The sequence below is a fragment of the Lepisosteus platostomus genome, unplaced genomic scaffold, assembly GCF_059453375.1.
Source record: "Lepisosteus platostomus isolate fLepPlt1 unplaced genomic scaffold, fLepPlt1.hap1 Scaffold_30_H1, whole genome shotgun sequence".
Taxonomy (NCBI): domain Eukaryota; kingdom Metazoa; phylum Chordata; class Actinopteri; order Semionotiformes; family Lepisosteidae; genus Lepisosteus; species Lepisosteus platostomus.
The window spans coordinates 49,430-71,194 of record NW_028291658.1 but is presented as its reverse complement, the minus strand read 5'-3'; the positions used below and the strand labels follow the sequence as shown (position 1 = coordinate 71,194).

General features: G+C 42.0%; 1 protein-coding gene and 2 non-coding genes across 3 annotated transcripts; all 3 read left to right on the top strand.

Moving 5' to 3' along the window:
- Positions 1-3,938: 3,938 nt before the first annotated feature.
- LOC148634704 (U5 spliceosomal RNA) lies at positions 3,939-4,055 on the top strand. The gene has a single exon (XR_015933333.1). It is a non-coding gene; the product is annotated as a U5 spliceosomal RNA (small nuclear RNA).
- Positions 4,056-4,285: 230 nt separating this feature from the next.
- Positions 4,286-4,427, top strand: LOC148634703 (U4 spliceosomal RNA). The gene has a single exon (XR_015933451.1). It is a non-coding gene; the product is annotated as a U4 spliceosomal RNA (small nuclear RNA).
- Positions 4,428-15,798: 11,371 nt separating this feature from the next.
- Positions 15,799-21,540, top strand: LOC148634702 (uncharacterized). The gene is made up of 10 exons (XM_088623623.1): positions 15,799-17,909; positions 18,133-18,267; positions 18,386-18,520; positions 18,770-18,835; positions 19,308-19,399; positions 19,521-19,647; positions 19,742-19,862; positions 20,395-20,453; positions 20,561-20,675; positions 21,241-21,540. Exons 1-10 carry the CDS (start codon positions 15,921-15,923, stop codon positions 21,255-21,257), a joined length of 2,856 nt encoding a protein of 951 aa, XP_088479749.1. The 5' UTR covers positions 15,799-15,920; the 3' UTR covers positions 21,258-21,540.
- The last annotated feature ends 225 nt before the right edge of the window (positions 21,541-21,765 follow it).

The following is a 21,765-nucleotide window of genomic DNA, read 5'->3' as shown; positions in this document are numbered from 1 at the left end:
CCTGTAAATTAATTCTCTTCTCTTGCAGCCTGAGATCATGTCCTTCTTTTGGCTCCCTCCAGTTCTGATAAAAAATCTCACTCTTAGATTTGTTAATTTTTGCGGATGAAGCCAAAGAGAAACGATCACAGCACTGCAGAGCTCTGCTAATTGAGGCATTGTCAGAGAGGAGCAGGGTCATCCATGTATAGAGGTCTTTACCTCTCCTCCCCCACTTCCAGGCACTGGTATCCCATTAATGGCCTGATCCTGGCGCAAGGCACAGGCTAAGGGCTCCATAGCCAAAACGAATAACAAGGGGGATAATGGGCAGGCCTGCCTCACCTCTGAACAGACTTCAAAGGGGCGTGATCTATTGCCATTAACCATTACTCTGCTGTTGCTACCTGTGTACAGCAGGTTAATCCACTTTCTCATGATGGGGCAAAAATTCATGTGCTCAAGTACCAATGTTAAGTACTGCCGGTTTAGGCGGTCAAAGGCCTTTTCTAGGTCTACACCTAAAATGCACAGAGGGAGGGAGCGATCCTCTGAGTACAGACAGACATCCCTCAACAAGGCCAGGTTGTCGCTCATCAGGCGTCCTGCTATCCCACAAGTCTGTTCTTTCCCTACCAGTGAGGCCACTACATTTTGTAGGCGCAGGAAAAGGGCTTTGGACAGGATCTTAGTGTCCACGCCTAACAGGCTGAGGGGTCTCCAGTTCTTTATGTCATTCTTTGCTCCTTTCTTAAACAAGAGAGAGATAGTGCCTTCTCTTAAGGAGTCAGGCAGCAATTCTGTCTTATAGCTTCCCTCGAATAGGAGCAGTAGCGGATCCTGAAGCAGATCCCAAAAGGTGCAATAAAATTCTTTAGGGAGCCCGTCAGCACCCGGAGTTTTCCTCTTCTGTAAGCTCTCCATAGCCTGTCTCAGCTCTTCTATTGTCAAATCCCTCTCAAGTACTTCCCTATCTTCTTCACTCAAAACGTTTTCTAGCTTTGAGGTAAAAAAATGAATTTCTTCATCCTTTACCTCTGTAGAGCTGTACAGTCTTGAGTAGAAGGCCTTGGTGCAGGAGAGGATAGCACTCGGCTCTGTTCTCTCTCGTCCCTCCTCATCAACTACACTTTCCATGACAGACTTGGAGCCTACCACTTTCCTGAAAAAGAAGCGAGTACACTTCTCATTTTCTTCCAAGAACTGCACTCTGCTTCTTAACAGCACTCCTCGACTACTTTCTTCGGCTATGCTCCGGATGTCCTTTTTTAAAAGGGTGATATCCTCGAGCACAGCGAAGCCACTGTGCAGCATCGTGTAGAGACGCTGCAGCTGCCTCTGTTTCCTGGCTAGCACTCCTCTCCATCTGGCAGCAGCCTTCCTTCCCTCAGCCATGAAAAAGGCCTTTGTCCTCATCTTCACCTCCTCCCACCACTCTCCTACTGACCCGTACAGACACTGCAAGGACAGCCACTGTGATAGTTTCTCCTTGTAGCGGGATACTACCCCCTCGTTCTCTAGCAGCTTAGTGTTGAGTTTCCAGAGGCCTGGGCCAAAGACAGTCCCGCCCTTGAGTTCCACTCTACACCCTAAAGCCTGATGATCTGAGAAGAAGACAGGCTGAAGAGTGACCCCAACAACTTTCACTCTCTCTGAGACAAAGCAATAGTCAATTCTGGAGCTGCTATTCCTCCTTGACCATTTATATCCTGCTGTTGTGGGATATATACATCTATATGTGTCTGAGAGTTTAAAGTCTTGAACTAAGTTTTGCAGGGCCAGTGAGCTGGAATCCAATTTTATCGGAGAGCTAGACTGCCTGTCTGTGTGCTCTAAGATACAATTAAAATCCCCTCCCACTATCACGTCTGTGCTACTTAACAATAGGGGAGAGAGTGCCTTGAGTAGCTCCACCCTTCCTCCCACGTCAGTAGGACAATACACATTGATTAGCCGCAGGTTAACGGTCCCCCATTCCACATCCACACACAGCAACCTGCCATCTATGACCCTCTGAATACTTTTCAATTTGAAAGCCCATCCTTTGAAAAGAATGGCCACGCCAGAGGCTCTGTTGTTATTGTCCCCTGACCAAACAGAAGGCCCTTTATCCCACCTATCTTCAAAGGTTTTATACCTCTCTTGATAGGCTAAAGCACACTCCTGCAACATCAACACATCTCCCTCTCTCTGCTGGAGGTAATCAAAGACAGACTGGCATTTAACTCTGTCATTGATACCTCTGGTGTTAAGAGATATTATGTTTAGATCCATATTACATAAGAAAGTGGAACCAGTCTTTACAAAACACATTTCTCTTCGGTCTCACCTGTTACCTTCTTCTTTTTCTTTTTCTTCTTACCAATTTCCTGCCAGCCATCCTCTGAATGAGCCTTCATCAGGGTGGCAGCAGTAAAAGCATTCACGGAGTCCATTTCAAGGAAGGGGGTAGAGGGAGGGGTGGAGGGGTTCCAGCTGTCCCCATCGCCATGCTCTCCTTCCTCCTCGCTCGGGGAGAAAACAGAGTCATTTTTCCTTTTCCTCAAGTCCAGCTCCTGGGAGCACTGAGGGGAAAGGGGTGCAGCCGATGCACCAGTCTCCTCTTCCCCCTCACCCACCAGCTGTTGCAGATCCTCCGTGATGGACTGGATGGAGGAGAGGAGGGCATCTGTAGCACTTGCAGAGTCTAAGAAAAGCAGCTCCGCTGAATCCTGGGTATCGTCGCTGGACCCGCTCCACCGGGGGGCCCCACACTGGCCCTCGTTCTGAGGAGCAGGAGTGGGGGAGGGGTCCTCGCTGTTCTCGGGGGTTTTCAAACCCTCGTGCTTGTCTGGTGCAGTCTGCGGTTGTGGGAGCGTAGTGGATTTCTCTTCCACCGGCCCCGGAGCCACAGCAGGACTGATCCTGGCTGGAGGCTGAGACTCTTTGTCCAACAAGGGTTCTTTGTTTGACTTGTTGTTTGCTTTGGCTTTTCGGGCCGGTTTGGCTGAAACAAGCACTGCCTCATCCTTTCTCATTTTGAGTTTATTGGCGTAGGCGTGAGGGCAGTTCTTAAAAACGTGTCCTTCCGAACCACATAAATTGCACTTTGGCAGCATTGAACAGTCAGAGGCTAAATGTCCCTGTTTGCCACAGGTCTTGCAGCATTTCACAGTGCAGGACGATGCCAGGTGTCCCACAGCACCACAGCGCCGACACACCTTTGGTTGTCCCACATAAAAAACATAGCCTTTGCAGGCGCCCAGCCGGATTGTAGAGGGCAGGTGCCTTAAGCCTCCATTTACATTGTCCGGTAGCAAGCGAACCTCGAATTTCCTTGCTCCTGTTTTTATACCGTCAACATCTCTAACCTCAGTTCCATGGTGGACGGTGCAGTACTGCTTAAGCCAGGTGTGAATGTCCTCCGTCTTTGCCAGTTCCGAGAACATAACAACATGCACCGTTTTCCTCTCTCTCTGTGTCAGAGGCTGCAAGTTGATCTTCTCAAGGGCAGGAACTTTCCCTTTTTTTGCCTCAAACACATCCACACATTGTTCAAACAGAGAATAGGTAGCAAAAACAACCTCAAATGCTTTCTGACCTGGGAGAGCGAAGATGAAATCCAAGTGCCGAGGTTCAAAGCCAAGTTCCTTCTGTAACACTTTTCTGCTGAACTGCATACGATCCATGAAGAGGTCATCCAAAAGCTCAAAACGTACAGCATTCTTGCGGGATCCAAAGGTTGCCATCTCAAACTGCAAAACAAACACTGCTTCCACAAAACAAGAAAACAATCCAACTACTCCAACTACAGGCTGATCAAGGTATCTCCCCTGCCAGGTAAGCCGAGAGCCGCAGGCGATGAGCCCGGAGCTGAACGGGCCCCACTGGCTCGTTTGTAAGGCCAGGTGCATTGCCAACCACGACCGGCAGGGCAGAGGCTTTGAAGGCGGCCTGGGCTCCTGCAGCTGTGCTGCCACGCACTCTGGTTTCTCTTCATCTCGTACAAATCTTTTGCCTTTTACTAAAGATTTCCATGGAGAGGAGCATGAATGAGTTCCATACAATTTTTGTGCTTCCCTGCCTTCGGGTGGGGCGCAGCTGGGCTGGTCAAAGAGAGAAAACAAAATCGCTCACAATCGCTCTTATTATGGCGACTGTGGCCGTCTGCTCTGTGAGTCCTCGGTCTCCGCCTGTCTGATTGGCGCTCTTTTCTTTGGAGGGCGGGAAGTGTCCGGCCGCAAATATGAAGCGTTACAGCAACGACATGCCATGAGACGATTGATAACGATTTCCATAGGATCCCCGCGGTTGCCTGGCAACCGTCAGCTTTGCGCAGTGGCAGTATCGTAGCCTGTGAGGTATAGCCGAGGCGTGATTATTGCTAGTTGAAAACTTTTCCCAATACCCCGCTTCCGCCGGTTTGCAATACAATCGGCGAAAACAATTTTCGACAGTCTCGTCAGAGACTGAGCAAGGTGTTTAAAGACAGATTTTGTCATGGTAACATCATGGTAGAAAGAAACAAGCTTCTTACGTCTCAACAGAAACGCTCTTTAGCTCTTTCAGCGTTATGCAGAGAACAGCGTCTGTCGAGATCACTTTTGAGTCAGCGCGAAACGCCGTGTGCTGTCAGTTTGATTTCATATTGCTCGTAGGGCGCCCGGCTTTTGTCTGTCAAACGTTAGGTTGCGCTTCTTCATGCTGCATCGTCGGCATGAGTGGAGCATTTTAAACGTCTGTACTTACTGCGCCCCATAAGAAATCGTTTGTCCCCATTCAAAAGAGATTGTGCGATGTCCTGCAGCGTTCGCAAAGCAAACCTTTGACAGTTTGAAAAGAGGAATTTATTCTGCTTCCTGTGCGTGCAGTAGTTACAAAGTTGAACGTCTTTACACGATCTGCTGCAGTTTTCAGTGGGTGGGCTTTGTCAAATGGCTTGGAAAAACGCACTGTGTTTCGGCTCGGGAAACATCATGAGCAGTGTCCTGCATGTTTTCTGTGTATAGCTGTCTTTTAACGCATACAGAATTCATTCGAAATCATTGATTTCTCCAATTAACAAGGGTCCCTTTTTGAACCTGCCAGAAGCATTCTTTCAATGTAACGGTTTTACACCGGGGTAAAGTTAGCTCGAAGTTCGAAAACGATTTTGGCACGCCTGTAGCGCTTTCACGAAACCTCTTAGAATTGCGAGAATGCTTGTTTTGTGTATAAAATACATTGTGGATGCTTTCTCAGCCTTTACTTTTTCGTTTTTATGACATTTTTTTGACCAAGCACGAATATTCTTTTGTCCATATCTTCGCAATGGAAGCACAGAACGCCGTCAAACCAAATGCATTTTAAAGACCACGACTTGTGGATATTTCCACACTCTTTACATCAAACTATCAGTGAGCTAATTATCTTTTTTTAAACCTCCGGTTTTTCATCGATGCGTAATTACGCACGAACTGGAACCCGGGGGACCGCTGTGTGCACACGTTCACAACGCGAGAAATACTGTTCAAATCGCTTCGTGCGAAAAACCCGTATATGACCATAGGAAGCAGAACAGCGCAGTCTCCCATTACCCAGACTGTAAGCACGGGAATAAAGCTTTGTTTGACTTCTGAAACCCTACCTTTACGCCCTGTTTTCATTCAGGTAAGGGTCAACTATATTGAAAATACTACTGACAGCAGGAAGATTAAAATATTCTTTACTCAGCATCTTATTAAAAACAGCTCCCATGATGTTCAAACCGATTTTTTACACAGAACACTGACACAGCTTTGCATTCTGAATCTCTTTTTCTCATGCTTTTATTTAATATGGCACAATGCACTGGGATAGGGGTATTCTGTTCACAAACCAATAGCATTTAAACCACAGCACCCACAATGCTGCAGGTAAGTGTTTTGCACACTAAGCAGGTCATCTGACTATTCCCAGCTTTGTTTTGGGTTATGGAACCTTTATTTTTTTAGGATTTTCTGAAGATAACACTACAGGTGGGATGGGTGGGTTGTCTTCATGGCTCAATAGCATTTCAAATACAGCACCCACACTGCTGAAACCAAGTGTTTTACACACCAGACAGGCCCCCGAACCTCATACAACCTTACTGTGGCTGTGGCCCCTGTCTTTATTTTGTAATGAGTTTCTGAAAATAACACTACAGGTAATACACTGGGACAGGTGGGTCGTCTTCATGGCTCAATAGCATTTCAAATACAGCACCCACTCTGCTGAAACCAAGTGTTTTACACACCAGACAGGCCCCCGAACCTCATACAACCTTACTGTGGCTGTGGCCCCTGTCTTTATTTTGTAATGAGTTTCTGAAAATAACACTACAGGTAATACACTGGGACAGGTGGGTCGTCTTCATGGCTCAATAGCATTTCAAATACAGCACCCACTCTGCTGAAACCAAGTGTTTTACACACCAGACAGGCCCCCAAACCTCATACAACCTTACTGTAGCTGTGGCCCCTTTCTTTAATTTTTTATGATTTTCTGAAGATTACACTACAGGTAATACACTGGGACGGGTGGGTCGTCTTCATGGCTCAATAGCATTTCAAATACAGCACCCACTCTGCTGAAACTAAGTGTTTTACACACCAGACAGGCCCCCAAACCTCATACAACCTTACTGTGGCTGTGGCCCCTGTCTTTATTTTGTAATGAGTTTCTGAAGATAACACTACAGGTAATACACTGGGACAGGTGGGTCGTCTTCATGGCTCAATAGCATTTCAAATACAGCACCCACTCTGCTGAAACCAAGTGTTTTACACACCAGACAGGACCCCGAACCTCATACAACCTTACTGTGGCTGTGGCCCCTGTCTTTATTTTGTAATGAGTTTCTGAAGATAACACTACAGGTAATACACTGGGACAGGTGGGTCGTCTTCATGGCTCAATAGCATTTCAAATACAGCACCCACTCTGCTGAAACCAAGTGTTTTACACACCAGACAGGCCCCCAAACCTCATACAACCTTACTGTAGCTGTGGCCCCTTTCTTTAATTTTTTATGATTTTCTGAAGATTACACTACAGGTAATACACTGGGACGGGTGGGTCGTCTTCATGGCTCAATAGCATTTCAAATACAGCACCCACTCTGCTGAAACCAAGTGTTTTACACACCAGACAGGCCCCCAAACCTCATACAACCTTACTGTAGCTGTGGCCCCTTTCTTTAATTTTTTATGATTTTCTGAAGATTACACTACAGGTAATACACTGGGACGGGTGGGTCGTCTTCATGGCTCAATAGCATTTCAAATACAGCACCCACTCTGCTGAAACCAAGTGTTTTACACACCAGACAGGCCCCCAAACCTCATACAACCTTACTGTAGCTGTGGCCCCTTTCTTTAATTTTTTATGATTTTCTGAAGATTACACTACAAGTAATACACTGGGACGGGTGGGTCGTCTTCATGGCTCAATAGCATTTCAAATACAGCACCCACACTGCTGAAACCAAGTGTTTTACACACCAGACAGGCCCCCAAACCTCATACAACCTTACTGTGGCTGTGGCCCCTGTCTTTATTTTGTAATGAGTTTCTGAAGATAACACTACAGGTAATACACTGGGACAGGTGGGTCGTCTTCATGGCTCAATAGCATTTCAAATACAGCACCCACTCTGCTGAAACCAAGTGTTTTACACACCAGACAGGCCCCCGAACCTCATACAACCTTACTGTGGCTGTGGCCCCTGTCTTTATTTTGTAATGAGTTTCTGAAGATAACACTACAGGTAATACACTGGGACAGGTGGGTCGTCTTCATGGCTCAATAGCATTTCAAATACAGCACCCACTCTGCTGAAACCAAGTGTTTTACACACCAGACAGGCCCCCAAACCTCATACAACCTTACTGTAGCTGTGGCCCCTTTCTTTAATTTTTTATGATTTTCTGAAGATTACACTACAGGTAATACACTGGGACGGGTGGGTCGTCTTCATGGCTCAATAGCATTTCAAATACAGCACCCACTCTGCTGAAACCAAGTGTTTTACACACCAGACAGGCCCCCAAACCTCATACAACCTTACTGTAGCTGTGGCCCCTTTCTTTAATTTTTTATGATTTTCTGAAGATTACACTACAGGTAATACACTGGGACGGGTGGGTCGTCTTCATGGCTCAATAGCATTTCAAATACAGCACCCACTCTGCTGAAACCAAGTGTTTTACACACCAGACAGGCCCCCAAACCTCATACAACCTTACTGTAGCTGTGGCCCCTTTCTTTAATTTTTTATGATTTTCTGAAGATTACACTACAAGTAATACACTGGGACGGGTGGGTCGTCTTCATGGCTCAATAGCATTTCAAATACAGCACCCACACTGCTGAAACCAAGTGTTTTACACACCAGACAGGCCCCCAAACCTCATACAACCTTACTGTGGCTGTGGCCCCTGTCTTTATTTTGTAATGAGTTTCTGAAGATAACACTACAGGTAATACACTGGGACAGGTGGGTCGTCTTCATGGCTCAATAGCATTTCAAATACAGCACCCACTCTGCTGAAACCAAGTGTTTTACACACCAGACAGGCCCCCGAACCTCATACAACCTTACTGTGGCTGTGGCCCCTGTCTTTATTTTGTAATGAGTTTCTGAAGATAACACTACAGGTAATACACTGGGACAGGTGGGTCGTCTTCATGGCTCAATAGCATTTCAAATACAGCACCCACTCTGCTGAAACCAAGTGTTTTACACACCAGACAGGCCCCCAAACCTCATACAACCTTACTGTAGCTGTGGCCCCTTTCTTTAATTTTTTATGATTTTCTGAAGATTACACTACAGGTAATACACTGGGACGGGTGGGTCGTCTTCATGGCTCAATAGCATTTCAAATACAGCACCCACTCTGCTGAAACTAAGTGTTTTACACACCAGACAGGCCCCCAAACCTCATACAACCTTACTGTGGCTGTGGCTCCTTTCTTTATTTTGTAATGAGTTTCTGAAGATAACACTACAGGTAATACACTGGGACAGGTGGGTCGTCTTCATGGCTTCATGATTTTTTGACTGTAATCAAGTGTTGTGCACTTGTGCAAGTGTCAGGCCTCCTGACCTTTCACAGTCATGCTTTGTTGTGTGAAACTTTAATTCTCTTTTTAGGATTTTTTGAACATGGGAACTTCCACCGAGATGAATGAGGTGCTCTTCAATAGCTTTTTCATCTATACACACAAGCGTATGTAACCAAGACACTCAGAACCAACAGAATCAACGTGAAGTCATAGAAAAACAAGAATGCCCCCGAGACATCTGCACCCCCCTCTTGGACCACTCTGGTATCAACACCCCCAAACCAATCCATACCAGCTAACAAGACTCAGAATCGGTGCAACCCTCCAACCTGGACCAAGAGCAGGATGGGACAGGTACCTGCACCACACTACGCACCCCTCATCCAGACCAGCAGGACAGCCAGACAGCACCATCATGACACACATAATGAGATCACTCTCTGTCAGTATGTGTAACATTCTGGGCCTGGGCTCCTCTGTATTTTGGCTGAAGGGAGTTCAACAACATTATTAAACGGACTGACATCATAATCTGACAAGATACATTGTTTAGGGGAGACTTGTCCACCCACTGTCCCCCTGGTAATGTGAAGATCATTGTCCCTTGGCTTACCTAAACCAGAATCACTTGGGTCGGTGTATGGTACAAAGTCTTAAAAAAAGAACATTGTTGAATTGTCTATAAAAAACAACCAATATCCCTTGGATTTCCCAAACACAAAGCTGGAGCAAGTATACTAACTCCATACCCTTAAACTACAAAAGGCCTGTGGCGTAGACAGGGTAAACAGCCACATCATGTGACATAACTGCATGAGCCTAGTGATGAGCCTAGTTTAAAATACTCAACCCCATCCTGAAGTACGGATGTTTTCCTTTGGCCTGGAATCCAGGACTGATCACCTGACCCTAACAACTGCCGGAGCATTTGTGTGAACAGTAACCTGGGCTAGCTATTCACCAGTATCTTCAATACCCTATTACTGGCAGCTTGCCAAATACAGTGTCCTGAATAGAAGTCAGATCGACTTCATATGAAGCTGGCACATATCTGACCACATACGCACTCAACACACACTTTAAATGAACAGAAAAATAGTGACCTGTGTCTTTGATTTCTAAAAAGCAATAGGCTCTATTTTGAACAAATAACAAATATACAAACTTTCAATGTGGGGTAAGAGGTACAGTCCACAACTGATTTTTTTTAGCGTACTCAGAAAGTATAAGCGGTTTGAAAATACTTACATAAATTATTTTAGGAAGACTGTGTTGGTTTTTGTATCATTTGTGTTTGTGTTGACTCTTATTGAGATCTCCAGTCACCTGCCCTTATAGATGCCTCTTTTGCTTATGTGTTGTTAGAAATTGAGCTCGCCTGTGTGCCTGCTTCTAGGGTTTTTTTAAAAAAGGAATAGGTTGGTTTTCTATTTTTTTTACCCCTTGCCCAGTAGCAGTCTACTACAGGGGGGATTCTGGGTCCTCTCTCCATACAGTATGTCTCCTTTTGCATTGTTTCCAGACCTGGGCTGATTTGAGTTTTTCATGGTAATGGATTACAAGGGTAGGTCTGACAGAAGTGAATGTGGTGGATCTGCCATCTGCCCAGGCAGGAAGGTAGATACAGTATATGTAAACAGGTTTTAGCATTAATGTTTTGCATACAATCACCCTTTCCAAAAGGTGAGATAACCAGAGAAAACAGGACACAGCTTTTCTAGGGACTTTTTTTCCCTACAGTATTTATGGTTACGATGGGTTTTAACTCTTTGTGGAGATAAGCTATTTTTATCTTTTCTTTGGTGTAGGTTCATGAATGCATGGGCTTTCTTTTCTTCCATGTCTTGTTCCTTTGTTCAGTTGTTTTGTATTCTTTCTGTTTTGTCCCCTTATTTTTGTGCTGGTGCTAGAATTTCTGCTGGCTTTTCCATGTTTTTCCCTTTTGCTCTTTGATTTAATTTTTTCCTGTGACCCATTTTTCCTTATTTATCTCAATGTGATATTTTCCCCTTCTCCTCAGCTGTTGAGTCTCTTGCACTTTCTTCCCTGTTATCAGTATTGTCTGATGTTGGATTGCATTTTAAGTTCCTTATTTTTTAGTAATCCTGTAATTTTTTTTCCACTGTTATTCTCATCTTTTATTGTACTATTGCTGTTATTGCAGTCTTCCCACAGTTTATTTTATTCTTAAACAACATACTAAATAATATAAGAATACATGTTGTGCTCATCTCTTTCCTGCCACTTGCACTCCTGATATTGTCTTCAAATAATTCCAATATTTTAGAGCTCTATATTTTCAAGCCTTGAAGGCCTAAGGTTGTTTTTTAAAGTGTTTGAATGTGATGTACTAACTACTGTCTACAATAACAATAACATACATAAATTACCAATAACATGCATATAAAAAATAGCCCAGAAATCAAGTATGAAGTAAGGAAATGGCTGCAGCTATGAATCAGAATTTTAATCTATTGGTTTTGTAGTTGGTTGGAACTTGGAACTAGTTAGACAAGGGGTGTGAAGATTCGTTACAGATGTATTTTGCTGTACGCAGAACAAGTGAACAATAGACGGACATAATTTCACAAGACAACCCAGTTGGTTCTTGAAATTTCCAAACCACACATCAGAGTGAAAATTAAAACAAATTGAGGAAGGACCGATAGGAGAAGATCAACAATGAATCATTAACATTACAATGCTTAAGTTGCCTTTATAATAAAGACAATTTTGTCCTTTTGTGAGGATCATGTCCACATTGGACCTGTTTTTTTAAGTTGTTTTGAAATTTCACTTAGGGTTCAGAACATTTCACAACTACTAATTTTTTTTCCTACCACCTCAGCTAATTCTCTCCCCCTTTAGGTTTGGGTGGGGGTATGGGTTTTTTCCAGAAACCTGTTATCATTTCTTTGATGTTGGACACATTTGTCTTCAGGAAGTTTTCTTCACACCTCCTATCATACTCATCTGACATGTCCATAGCTACACTCATTTACTTGCAGCAGACAAACAATGACAGAGTCGTCTGCAAATTTTATTAAGTGTCTGGAGTGGTGAGAGCTCTTGAGGGTGTTTGCTTACAGGACAAAGAGTAACGGAGACAATATGCATCCTTGGGGGAACCAGTAAAACAATACCTGTTGTTGGATAATACATTGTTGACTTTCACACTCTAAGTCTGTTCAGAAATCAGTAACCCCTCTGATGATGTTAAGATCAAAACCAAAGTTTGATAATAGCTTTGCTGCCTGTACTTGAGGTCAAATGCAATTGCATACAGAGGAGGAAGTATAGCACAACAAAAATAACACACTTCTAAATCTACCACAGCACAGAAAAAAACTAGAAAAATCACTTATAAAACCACAGGAGTACACAAACATAACACAAACTAGAATGCCACATAGACAATAATCTGTAGCAGAATATCTGCTTATGTTGTATTTTCTTTGTGGATGTTTTTGGATGTTGTATTGGCCTTGGCAACTCTGTGATTTAACAGTCATGATAATAAAGCATTTTTGAATCTCTATGTGAGTGGAACCTGTTGAATATTAGTTCAGATGGCTAGCTGTGTCAGCAGGTGTAGGCTGCAAAGGATCAAGTAATAGTTTAATTCCATGCTGAAAAGAGAAGAAAGAAAACACAACATTTTGGCTGTGGAGCCTTCTTCAAGGGTTACAGTTGAAGAAGGCTCCATGGCCGAAACTTTGTTTTCTTTCTTCTCTTTTCAGCATGGAATTAAACTATTACTTGTTAAATATTAGTTACACTTGGGTTTCGCAATATAATATAACCAAGAGGTATTGTTATTTTTTTAATACTTTTACAGCAGTCAAACTGGCATACTCTGATATCTGAGAGAGAGTTTAATATAAAAATTTTCTCTTGAACTGTCATGAACCAGTTTAATTTGTTTTTACCTCTCTACAAATCAGCCTTCAAAAGCTTAACTCATGTAGCTGTAATGTACATGAACACCATTAAAAAGTTTTCCTTTCTCTATGTGGCACGTGGAGTGCTGAGAACGCATGCTCCAAGCTGCTTGCTCCTGTAAGGAATTAACAACTTAAAGATTAAGTTAAATTATAAATAGGCCTCACCCTGTACATAGGGAGTTATGGGACATGTTTCGTTTAGAAGGGATTTAAAAGTAAAAAGTAAAGCCTGAAATAAACAAACTGTGCCATGTAAGACCAAGGTAAGGAATGTTTGTTACTATTTGTTTTGTCTGGTTATTTAAACCATTCCGTCTATTTCACACTTAACCAATTTTGAATTAGAAAGACTACAAACTGTGCAAACTTCCAAGTCTGTAAGGGTGTATGATGTAGATCATTCACAAGAGCACACGGCTGCTTGTTATAATTGTAAGAACTGTAGTTCACTACTGTTCTTTTGACTCTTGAGCTTGCATCATACAGCCGTTGGAGTGCATTTCAAACCTAAGAGATATCAAACTCATTTAACCTGTCAGACATATGTTAAATGGGTTGTGACTTTTGGCAAAGTTTTTTGCTACATAATTTGTTTCATGAATACCATTTATCTCTATAACAACTTTCCTGTCCCCAGAACATATGTTTTAAGCTGCTTGATCCCATTGGGTGCAACCTTTCCATTGTATTCATAATGTGTTGTTTGCATTAGGAGTGTGTTAAATAAGCAGAAAAGAGGCCTGTTTTTTCTGTTGCTTCTGATCTTATACAGTGGTCAGAATCTCTCATCCAAAAGCTTATGAGTGGAAAAAAATTAAGTACAGATGCACAATCCATTAAAAACCATTTAAAGAGCATAAGGGTTTTCATCACATGGACTTGTTCGACTGTTGAGGATTTCTGTTTTGGTTGAGGATCAATTAAAGGACAACAACCTGAAACACTATCTTCGATCTTTCCAGAGCTGTAAGTAGTCATTCCAAGTTTATTAACTTGTCTCTTTTTTTCTATGTACTTTTCAATAGCCACTGATGTTATTTACAACAGTTTTTTTTTTCAAAATTGCATCTTTTTGGACAAATTTTAAAGAATTGGCACAATAGGCGGAGGAGTGGCTCTGTGGCTCAGGATCTGCACCGGTGGCTGGAAGGTTGCTGGTTCACATCCCATGGTTGACAGAGGAATCCTACTCTGTTGAGCCCCTGAGTAAGGCCTTTAATCCCAGCTGCTCCAGGGGTGCTGTACAATGGCAGACCCTGTGCTCTGACTCCCAGCTTTTCTCCCTGTCTGTGTGTCTCATGGAGAGCAAGCTGAGGTATGCAGAATATGAAGTCCTAATGCAAGAAAATGTATATGGTCAATACAGTAATCAGATTTATTCCATGCTGAAAAGAGAAGAAAGAAAACACAATGTTTTGACCATGGAGCCTTCTTCAGTTATGATTTGATTTTTTACAATCATACCCACAAAAACTTTGCAATTTTTAAAAATCTTGCAAACACAACCCAGATATGTTGACTTCTTTAAAAACATTTTTTTAAAAGAAACACATACTTCTTTTCTAGTTTTTTTTTTATGTGGTGGCTGCCAGGAATCCTCAGTGAAAAGGTATGCAGATCCTGTGCAGACGCAGGAGCAAGTAGTTATTGAGACAAGAGAACAATCCGAAACGTCAGGCAAGATCATAGTCGATCGGCGAAAGGTAGATCAAAATCCAGGAAGTACAGAGAGAAGCAAACAATCCGAAACAGAAGGCAAGGCCCAAGGTCGAGAGGCAAAAGGGAGATCAGTAACCAGTAAGCGAGATTTAGAGTAAACGCGAGGTAGAGCTCTCAAAGAGAAGACTCAATACCGAGGGTTTGGATGGTTAAAATTGTGCTGCTTGCCGCACAGTAGAGTGTGTGCTGATGGATTAACACGTGCGGCGGTGCTTGTTATAATTAACCCGCTGCTGGTAGTGGTTAGTTCTTTTGTGAGTTATTCTCCGCTAGCTGGTGGTTGTGACAGTGACAGAATGCTGTTTTGTGATTGATGCTATATCAAAATATAGGGCCCGTAAAATTAAACACAGAACTAAAACCATTTAATGGACTTGTACATCTGTTGCGCTCCTACACTATTAACATCCATTGGGCATTGAATTTCAATTATGTTTCCAGTCCATTCAGATATGTTCTCTATTTTTCAGATTGCTGGCAATGCCACATGTTAAAGGAGGACAGAGGAGTAGAAGGCCAGACCTGTGGTCAAGGGCTGGTGGAGTAGGGAATGTGATCAACGAATTTCTGAAGTTTTCTAAACTCGAAAAAAAAATTAGGTGGAATGACAGTATGTGGTCAACACTGTCAAACAGACTCCTTGGAGAGGAATGCCCCAGCAACAAGAAATGGTTATCAGTGATTTGGCATGAAGATAGAAAACAACTAAGAACCAAAGTGCTTAGGGCGCAGAAAGAGGAGAGTATTGGTAGGGATTCCAAACCAGATGACAGTACACAATCTATAGTCAATATTTCAAGTCAAAGTGAGGGACATAGTTTGGAAGGCAACACAGAGCTCAGAAGTTCATCAGAAGATACAGAAGATGCATGGGCAGCACACGGCAGCACAGACAGTGGTGACATGTTAGAGGGAGAAAAAATCTGTGTAGAATCAGAAAAAAAGCCTGAAGAGCACAGTGAATATTCCCAGGGGGCAAGCTCATCTGGGACATCACCTCAGGATAAAAGGGGATTAAGAAAGATTATGTCTGTGCCTAAAACTTTCCAAGTATGTTTAAAGGCTGAACAATGGAGAAAAATAGCATCTCTAAAAGGTACATCTAAACTAAGACGACCATGGACCCAGATCTTATATAACGAGTTCAGGAAGATAAATCCTTGTTGCCCAATAGCCTTCAAATACCAATACATCAGGAAAGAGAACAGCAGAAAAAAAAAAAACTTTCTGATGATAAAAGCAGTCTGTACCTTCAGGTCCTGCAATGTAAAATACATTATGACAACAAGACACAAACCAATGGGCAATGATGACATCACAATTGATGTTGTACGAGCAGGGCAAATACAGCACAGTAAAAGGGAAACAAAATTTCGACAAGCACGTCAGCCTTATCGTCGAAAGATTGCCCGTGCCCTCACAAAAGGAATCAGCAATGTGTACTACAGGAACCTGAGCAGAACACCGCTTGCTGAAATTGCAGCAGGCAATTTATCTAAACCACTAACACAGAATGTCCTGAAAGTCATTTCATCAGAGTTCAGGAACAGTAAACGCATTCACTATGATCCAGTGTTTGAATTACATATGGCACAAAAATATATGAAAGCATGCGACTTCGACATTGTCCATTTCCCAGGATATATACAGATTTTGCAGTTAGACACATTTGCTGCCTATCTTTACACAGAACAGAGTATGCGAATTCTTATTGCCCATCTAAAGATGAAGGAGAAAGTCAGCCTTTACCTGGATGCAACAGGAGGGGTAGTCAGAAAAATTCCATCGGAGAACAAAAGAATTTTGTACTACAGTCTTACGTTACCTGGAGGTGGAAAAAGAAAGCCTCCATTACCAGTGTCTGAAATGTTGACAACTGACCACACCATTGTCAGTATAGAACGTTGGCTACGGAAATTCATGTTTGACATCTCAACATGTACTACCAAGAGAGTGCAGCATGTAGAAACTGACTACAGCTGGGCCCTGATTCACAGTGTTCTTTTTGCCTTCAATGGGGACACCATCCATGCATACTTAAATCGTGCAATGAAAGTCTGCCAAGGCAAACTTAAGTACACAGAACTTCAGATGTTCACTGTTCTGCACCTTTGCTCTGCCCATGTCATAAAGGCTGTCTCTCAAGCAATTAGTAAAAAAACAACAGACAAAGGACTGCGAGACTTTGCAACATTTTCCTTTGCCATCCTGCAAAACAGCACAACTTTGAGTGTCGCCAGAAATGTTTTCAAACACATGTGTATTGTACTCTCAAGCAGGAGGTTCACAAATGAAGTCCAATCTAGTGTCTGCCTCCTTAACGCTTACATTTCTCAAACAACCACACCAGACCAGATGGAAAAGGAAGCAGAAGTCAAAGACACAGATGAGGTACTGTACCCAAAAATGAGAGGCAGCCTGGGCCGCTCTCCTTTCGCTGTGGAGTTCAAAGGTATTTATGAAGACAGCATATCAGCTCAAGGACATGATGACTATGGGACACAACACAATGTGAACCCCTATTTCTGTGAAGACATAATAAGATTTCTGTTGCAAAGATACATGGCACTATTTCCACTGTGGAGTGGAATTTTGTTGGGTGACCTGGCAAGATATGCTTCAGACAGCAAAAAAGACATATCAATGTCAGAGGTAGCACAAACAAGAGCCACTAATTGTCATGTTGAGACCTGGTTTGGCATTGTCAAGCATTCAATACTTCAGCACAGGAGGAAACTGAGGCCAGCAGAGTTTATTACGATAATGAGACAATCCCTCCAAGGCCGGTACAGAGAACATATAATCCAAAATGCTCTCCCCAAAAAGGTTTTGACGGCTCCATTGATCACCACTAAGACACGTCATGAACATGCACAGGAACAATGGGCAAAGAGAGCACCAGGTGTAGGCAAAGAAACAAAAAATAAATTCTACAGCGCACCACAGAAAATTCCAATCCCCAAAAAAATGAGAACACAGGAAAAAAAAGTTAGCAATAGAAATATTGAAACAAATGAAAAATCGCCAGATGACAGCAACGGCCTGCAAGTACAGCAGGGGAAAGCAGGAACCACAGAATATAAAGAATGGCAGCACAAAGAAGAAAGGAAAGTGTCACCCAAGCAAGCTGCCGTGGGCATGGCTGAAGTGATCACACCACACTGTGATGCACGCCCCATCTCAAAACTTATAAAAGAGAAAACAGATTTCAAAAAGAAGGTAGGATTTGTATTTCAAATATTTCTCTGTGTGGACATTCACTTCTTTTTCAGAGCTTATGAATGTCATCTTCTACTACTGTAGGTGTTCTTTGTCGTTTCTCTCTAACTTGTTATACTTGTTGACATACTTGTGTTATACTTGTGGTGTGTAATCTCAATTTTCATTATGTTAGGTCCAGTGATCTCTTGTGTATGCTTTTGGCTTGGTAAATCTTTTTTAGGTACACGCCCTTTGGAACATCAATCCGAGTGAATTAGTGGTTGCAGTTTTGCCATCCATGCACAGTGCAGACACATATATTCTCAGACACTCGGAGTTTGTGTCTCTGAAACCAGATGAGTGGCTCATAGGCGAGGTAAGATGAAAGTGTTTGATTGCATGCATTTGTTAAGGTTTCTGAGCTTTTGTGTAATCAAATGTGTGTGAGTGCGTGAAATCACATCTTCTTCAATTGTGTTTGCTTTTTCCATAAGACCATTGAGTGTTACTTTCAAGTAGCGAAAGAATCCATGGACTTGGGGAAGAAGGTTTTCCTAATGAACCACTACACAACTGGTGTAATCATGAGTGGGAATAGAGAGCGCATGGCTAGACAACGTTTGTCCAAGGTAAGGACATCAAACACAAATGTTGATGGATTACATTAGTGAGGGGGCAAACATGGTTTTTCACTAACTGATGATTGTTTTATCAATAGAGAAACAAGGAGAGCTACAAGCAATCAAAACAGGTCACAACTGTGCCCATGGTGCTGCCTAAAGAAACTACCTTTATAGTCAGAAATCAAAATTCAAAGGTAGCACACCATCCCTGTGAGGCAGCCTGTTGTACTAATCTTGTCATTCTTTTCATTACAGGTCAACTTTGAAAACTATGAAGCCATTATTAGCTTTTTTAACACTGGTGTCCACTGGAAATTGTTGGTAAGTGTGGTGCAGGTAATCCAAAACAGCGTAGGTTTATAATTACACCTGGAACCATTACAGTTCAAGTGATTATCCTTGTTGCATCTAAAAAAATTACAAAGTCACAATGTATGTGTTCCTCTCCTGTTAAAAAAGGTGGACATTGATAGTGAGTGTCCAAGGCAATGGTGACAGTGCACTTTTCCTAAATTATTATTGTGAATACTGCTGTGTAATGAACAGACAACCAAACAAGTCAAAGTGTCATGTAGGAAAAAAAGTACTGTTAGGTCATTTCCTGACTGTCTTTGCCGAGGTTTGCAAAATATTAAATGTTAAATAATATATAAATATAAATATTATATATATAAAATATTCAAATATTAAAAACCTTTGTTTAAACAACATAAAACTCCTGAAACTGCCTGTGTGTCTGGCCCCACATTAAATGCAACTTCATGTCTGATGATGGGCCCTTTGTTTCTTGCAGTATCTGTATGCTCCATCCCAGAAAGTCTTTGTGGTCGACCCTATGGGGAGTGATGAGATGGGAGACTCCACTGCAGCGGCAAAAAGGTTCAGGTAAGAAATCAAGCATTAGTTTCGTGGTGAAATTCTGCAGGGGCACACATACATTTCAGGTTCAAGTTCAGCATGACAAATATTTCCTCATTTATCAATAACCTATTGTTTTGATTCACAGGGACTTTTTTAAGATGCGAAGGAATGTCCTAGGAAAAGAAGACTGGTTGAATATCAACTGGCACCCAAGCGTGATTGGTCACACCAGGCAAGCAGATGCCTCAAGCTGTGGGGTCTTTGTGATGCAGGTCAGCATAACCTTTCCACGCCTAAATTTTGGACTTAAAACTATTGTATGAGAGATTTTTAGGGAAATAATTGAAACAAACTTTTGTCTGTTAGATGGGCGCAGACATCATTAACAATTTCCCGGATATTCCAACATATATCGAAATAAACAGCAGTGCCAAAGAAATGAGAAAGTTGCGGGAAGACCTGTCAATCAGAATTCTTGAGGCTTTAGGCATTGTACCATTTGATCCTCATTGCCTACGTTTCTTGGTGTATATTATTTTCCTGAAGCATGTTCTCTCTCTGTAACAAGTCTGGATGAAAAAGATTCTCAATTTATTTATATGCAGAACTCATTTGGGTATTCTTTTTGTACTATATAACACAGTGATGAAAAGTTAATTAAATCACATTTCACACAGTTAAAATTCAATGACACTTTGGCCTTCGTCGTGGTTGACACAACCATTGTCTGGGAAAAGTGTGGGTCTAAATTGCCCATAGTGAAGCAAAGCAAACTGAAACATGATAGCTGTGTTATCATGTGCCCCCTTAAAATCATAGCAACACACGCTGACGCAAAAAAGGGTAACAGGTGTTGACAGGAGTATTCTGAGACATGACAATGTGCGGTTTAAGAAGCAGTAGAACACCTAATCAGGAAAGTGCATACGAAAAGGTCTCTATCAAACTGTCTTCAATTATGCAACAATGATCTGTAGATAACATTGGAAAAATCAGTCTATTTGGCATGTTTATTATAGCTCCTCTCCAGGACATGTGCCTGATGTGTGGAGAAACACCAGTGCGGCAGACAAACTGGGTAAGTGAACATCATCTCTATCTGTATGTGTAATGTAAGCACATAATAACAAAACATGCCAGTGAAAGGTGATAGCTGAACTGATATAAGGTTTACTGTCCGTGTAGATTCAGTGTGACAGTTGTGAAAACTGGTTCCATGAATTGTGCATCTCAAAAGAAGAGTATGAAAGCGCAAAGAATGAAGTAACATGGATATGTACATTTTGCCAACCCCAGTTTGGTGAGTATGCTCTGCATGCAAACTATCACTATGAAAGGGTTTTTTAAGCAGGACATGTAGTTTTAGATTCAGCAGAAACATACAGTAGGATGACATATTTCAGTGGACGTTATAATTGTTTGTTATTGTTAAGAAGTTTGGATTGCAGGCTTGTCTTCTGGCATTAATGGTTCTATAAATTAGAGATAACTTTTCAAAAAACACACCAAAGAAGGCACACATAAAAGATTACTGATAATCTGTGCAATTTATTACATGACACAGGCATCTCAAAGATAGAATTACTGTGTCAGATTAATGATTAGACATGGATGCATCAAATCACTTACTAGGTTTCTTTCCAATAGTATAGAAACAAAGACACAACCATGAACACCTAAAAGAGCTTGCCATTTAGCACAGAAACAATATAACGTCTTGCTGTAAAAACACAAAGTAAGAAAAAAGGAGTTTGATTAAGAGAGATCTGGAAAATTGTGCAAATACCTAGATCTTGATTTGTGACCCATTTATACTCCTTGGATCCTTTGCAGTTCGTAACCCTTCTTACGGTTTTATATTTCAGGCACTGTTGATGAGTGAGCATCCACCCCCTACTCCCGAGCATTACATAAAAGACATGCTGGAAACTCAAGAAGACTGTCAACGTGTTCTCAGCAGAATTCACCCCCAAAAGACACGTAAGTACAAGTTTCAATATCCCCCCAAAAATTTTATCTTGGGTAAGAGTAAACTTTCGTACACTTTGCCAAACAATAATGAAAAACACTAGAACACAAAATCACTAGAAACCATTTGTTATCTATTGCCAGAAACCAAACAAAGTCTGTATGAAAACAGTAAAAAAGTTAATCATGACACAACACAGTCCCTTTTAAATATGATCACTACACACTGTTAACATCACTGTAGTAGTGCAAAGAAATGTAAAACGACAGTATGTCACCATGACATGATTTATGTGAAAGATTTCCAGATAAAATTGTATCCATCCTAGTAAGATAGATTAATCAAGAAATTCCACTCCGTTGTGAGAAAGATCAAAGAAAAATGGCTTCTATCAAATAGAAGTGTATCTAGGGTGATTCCT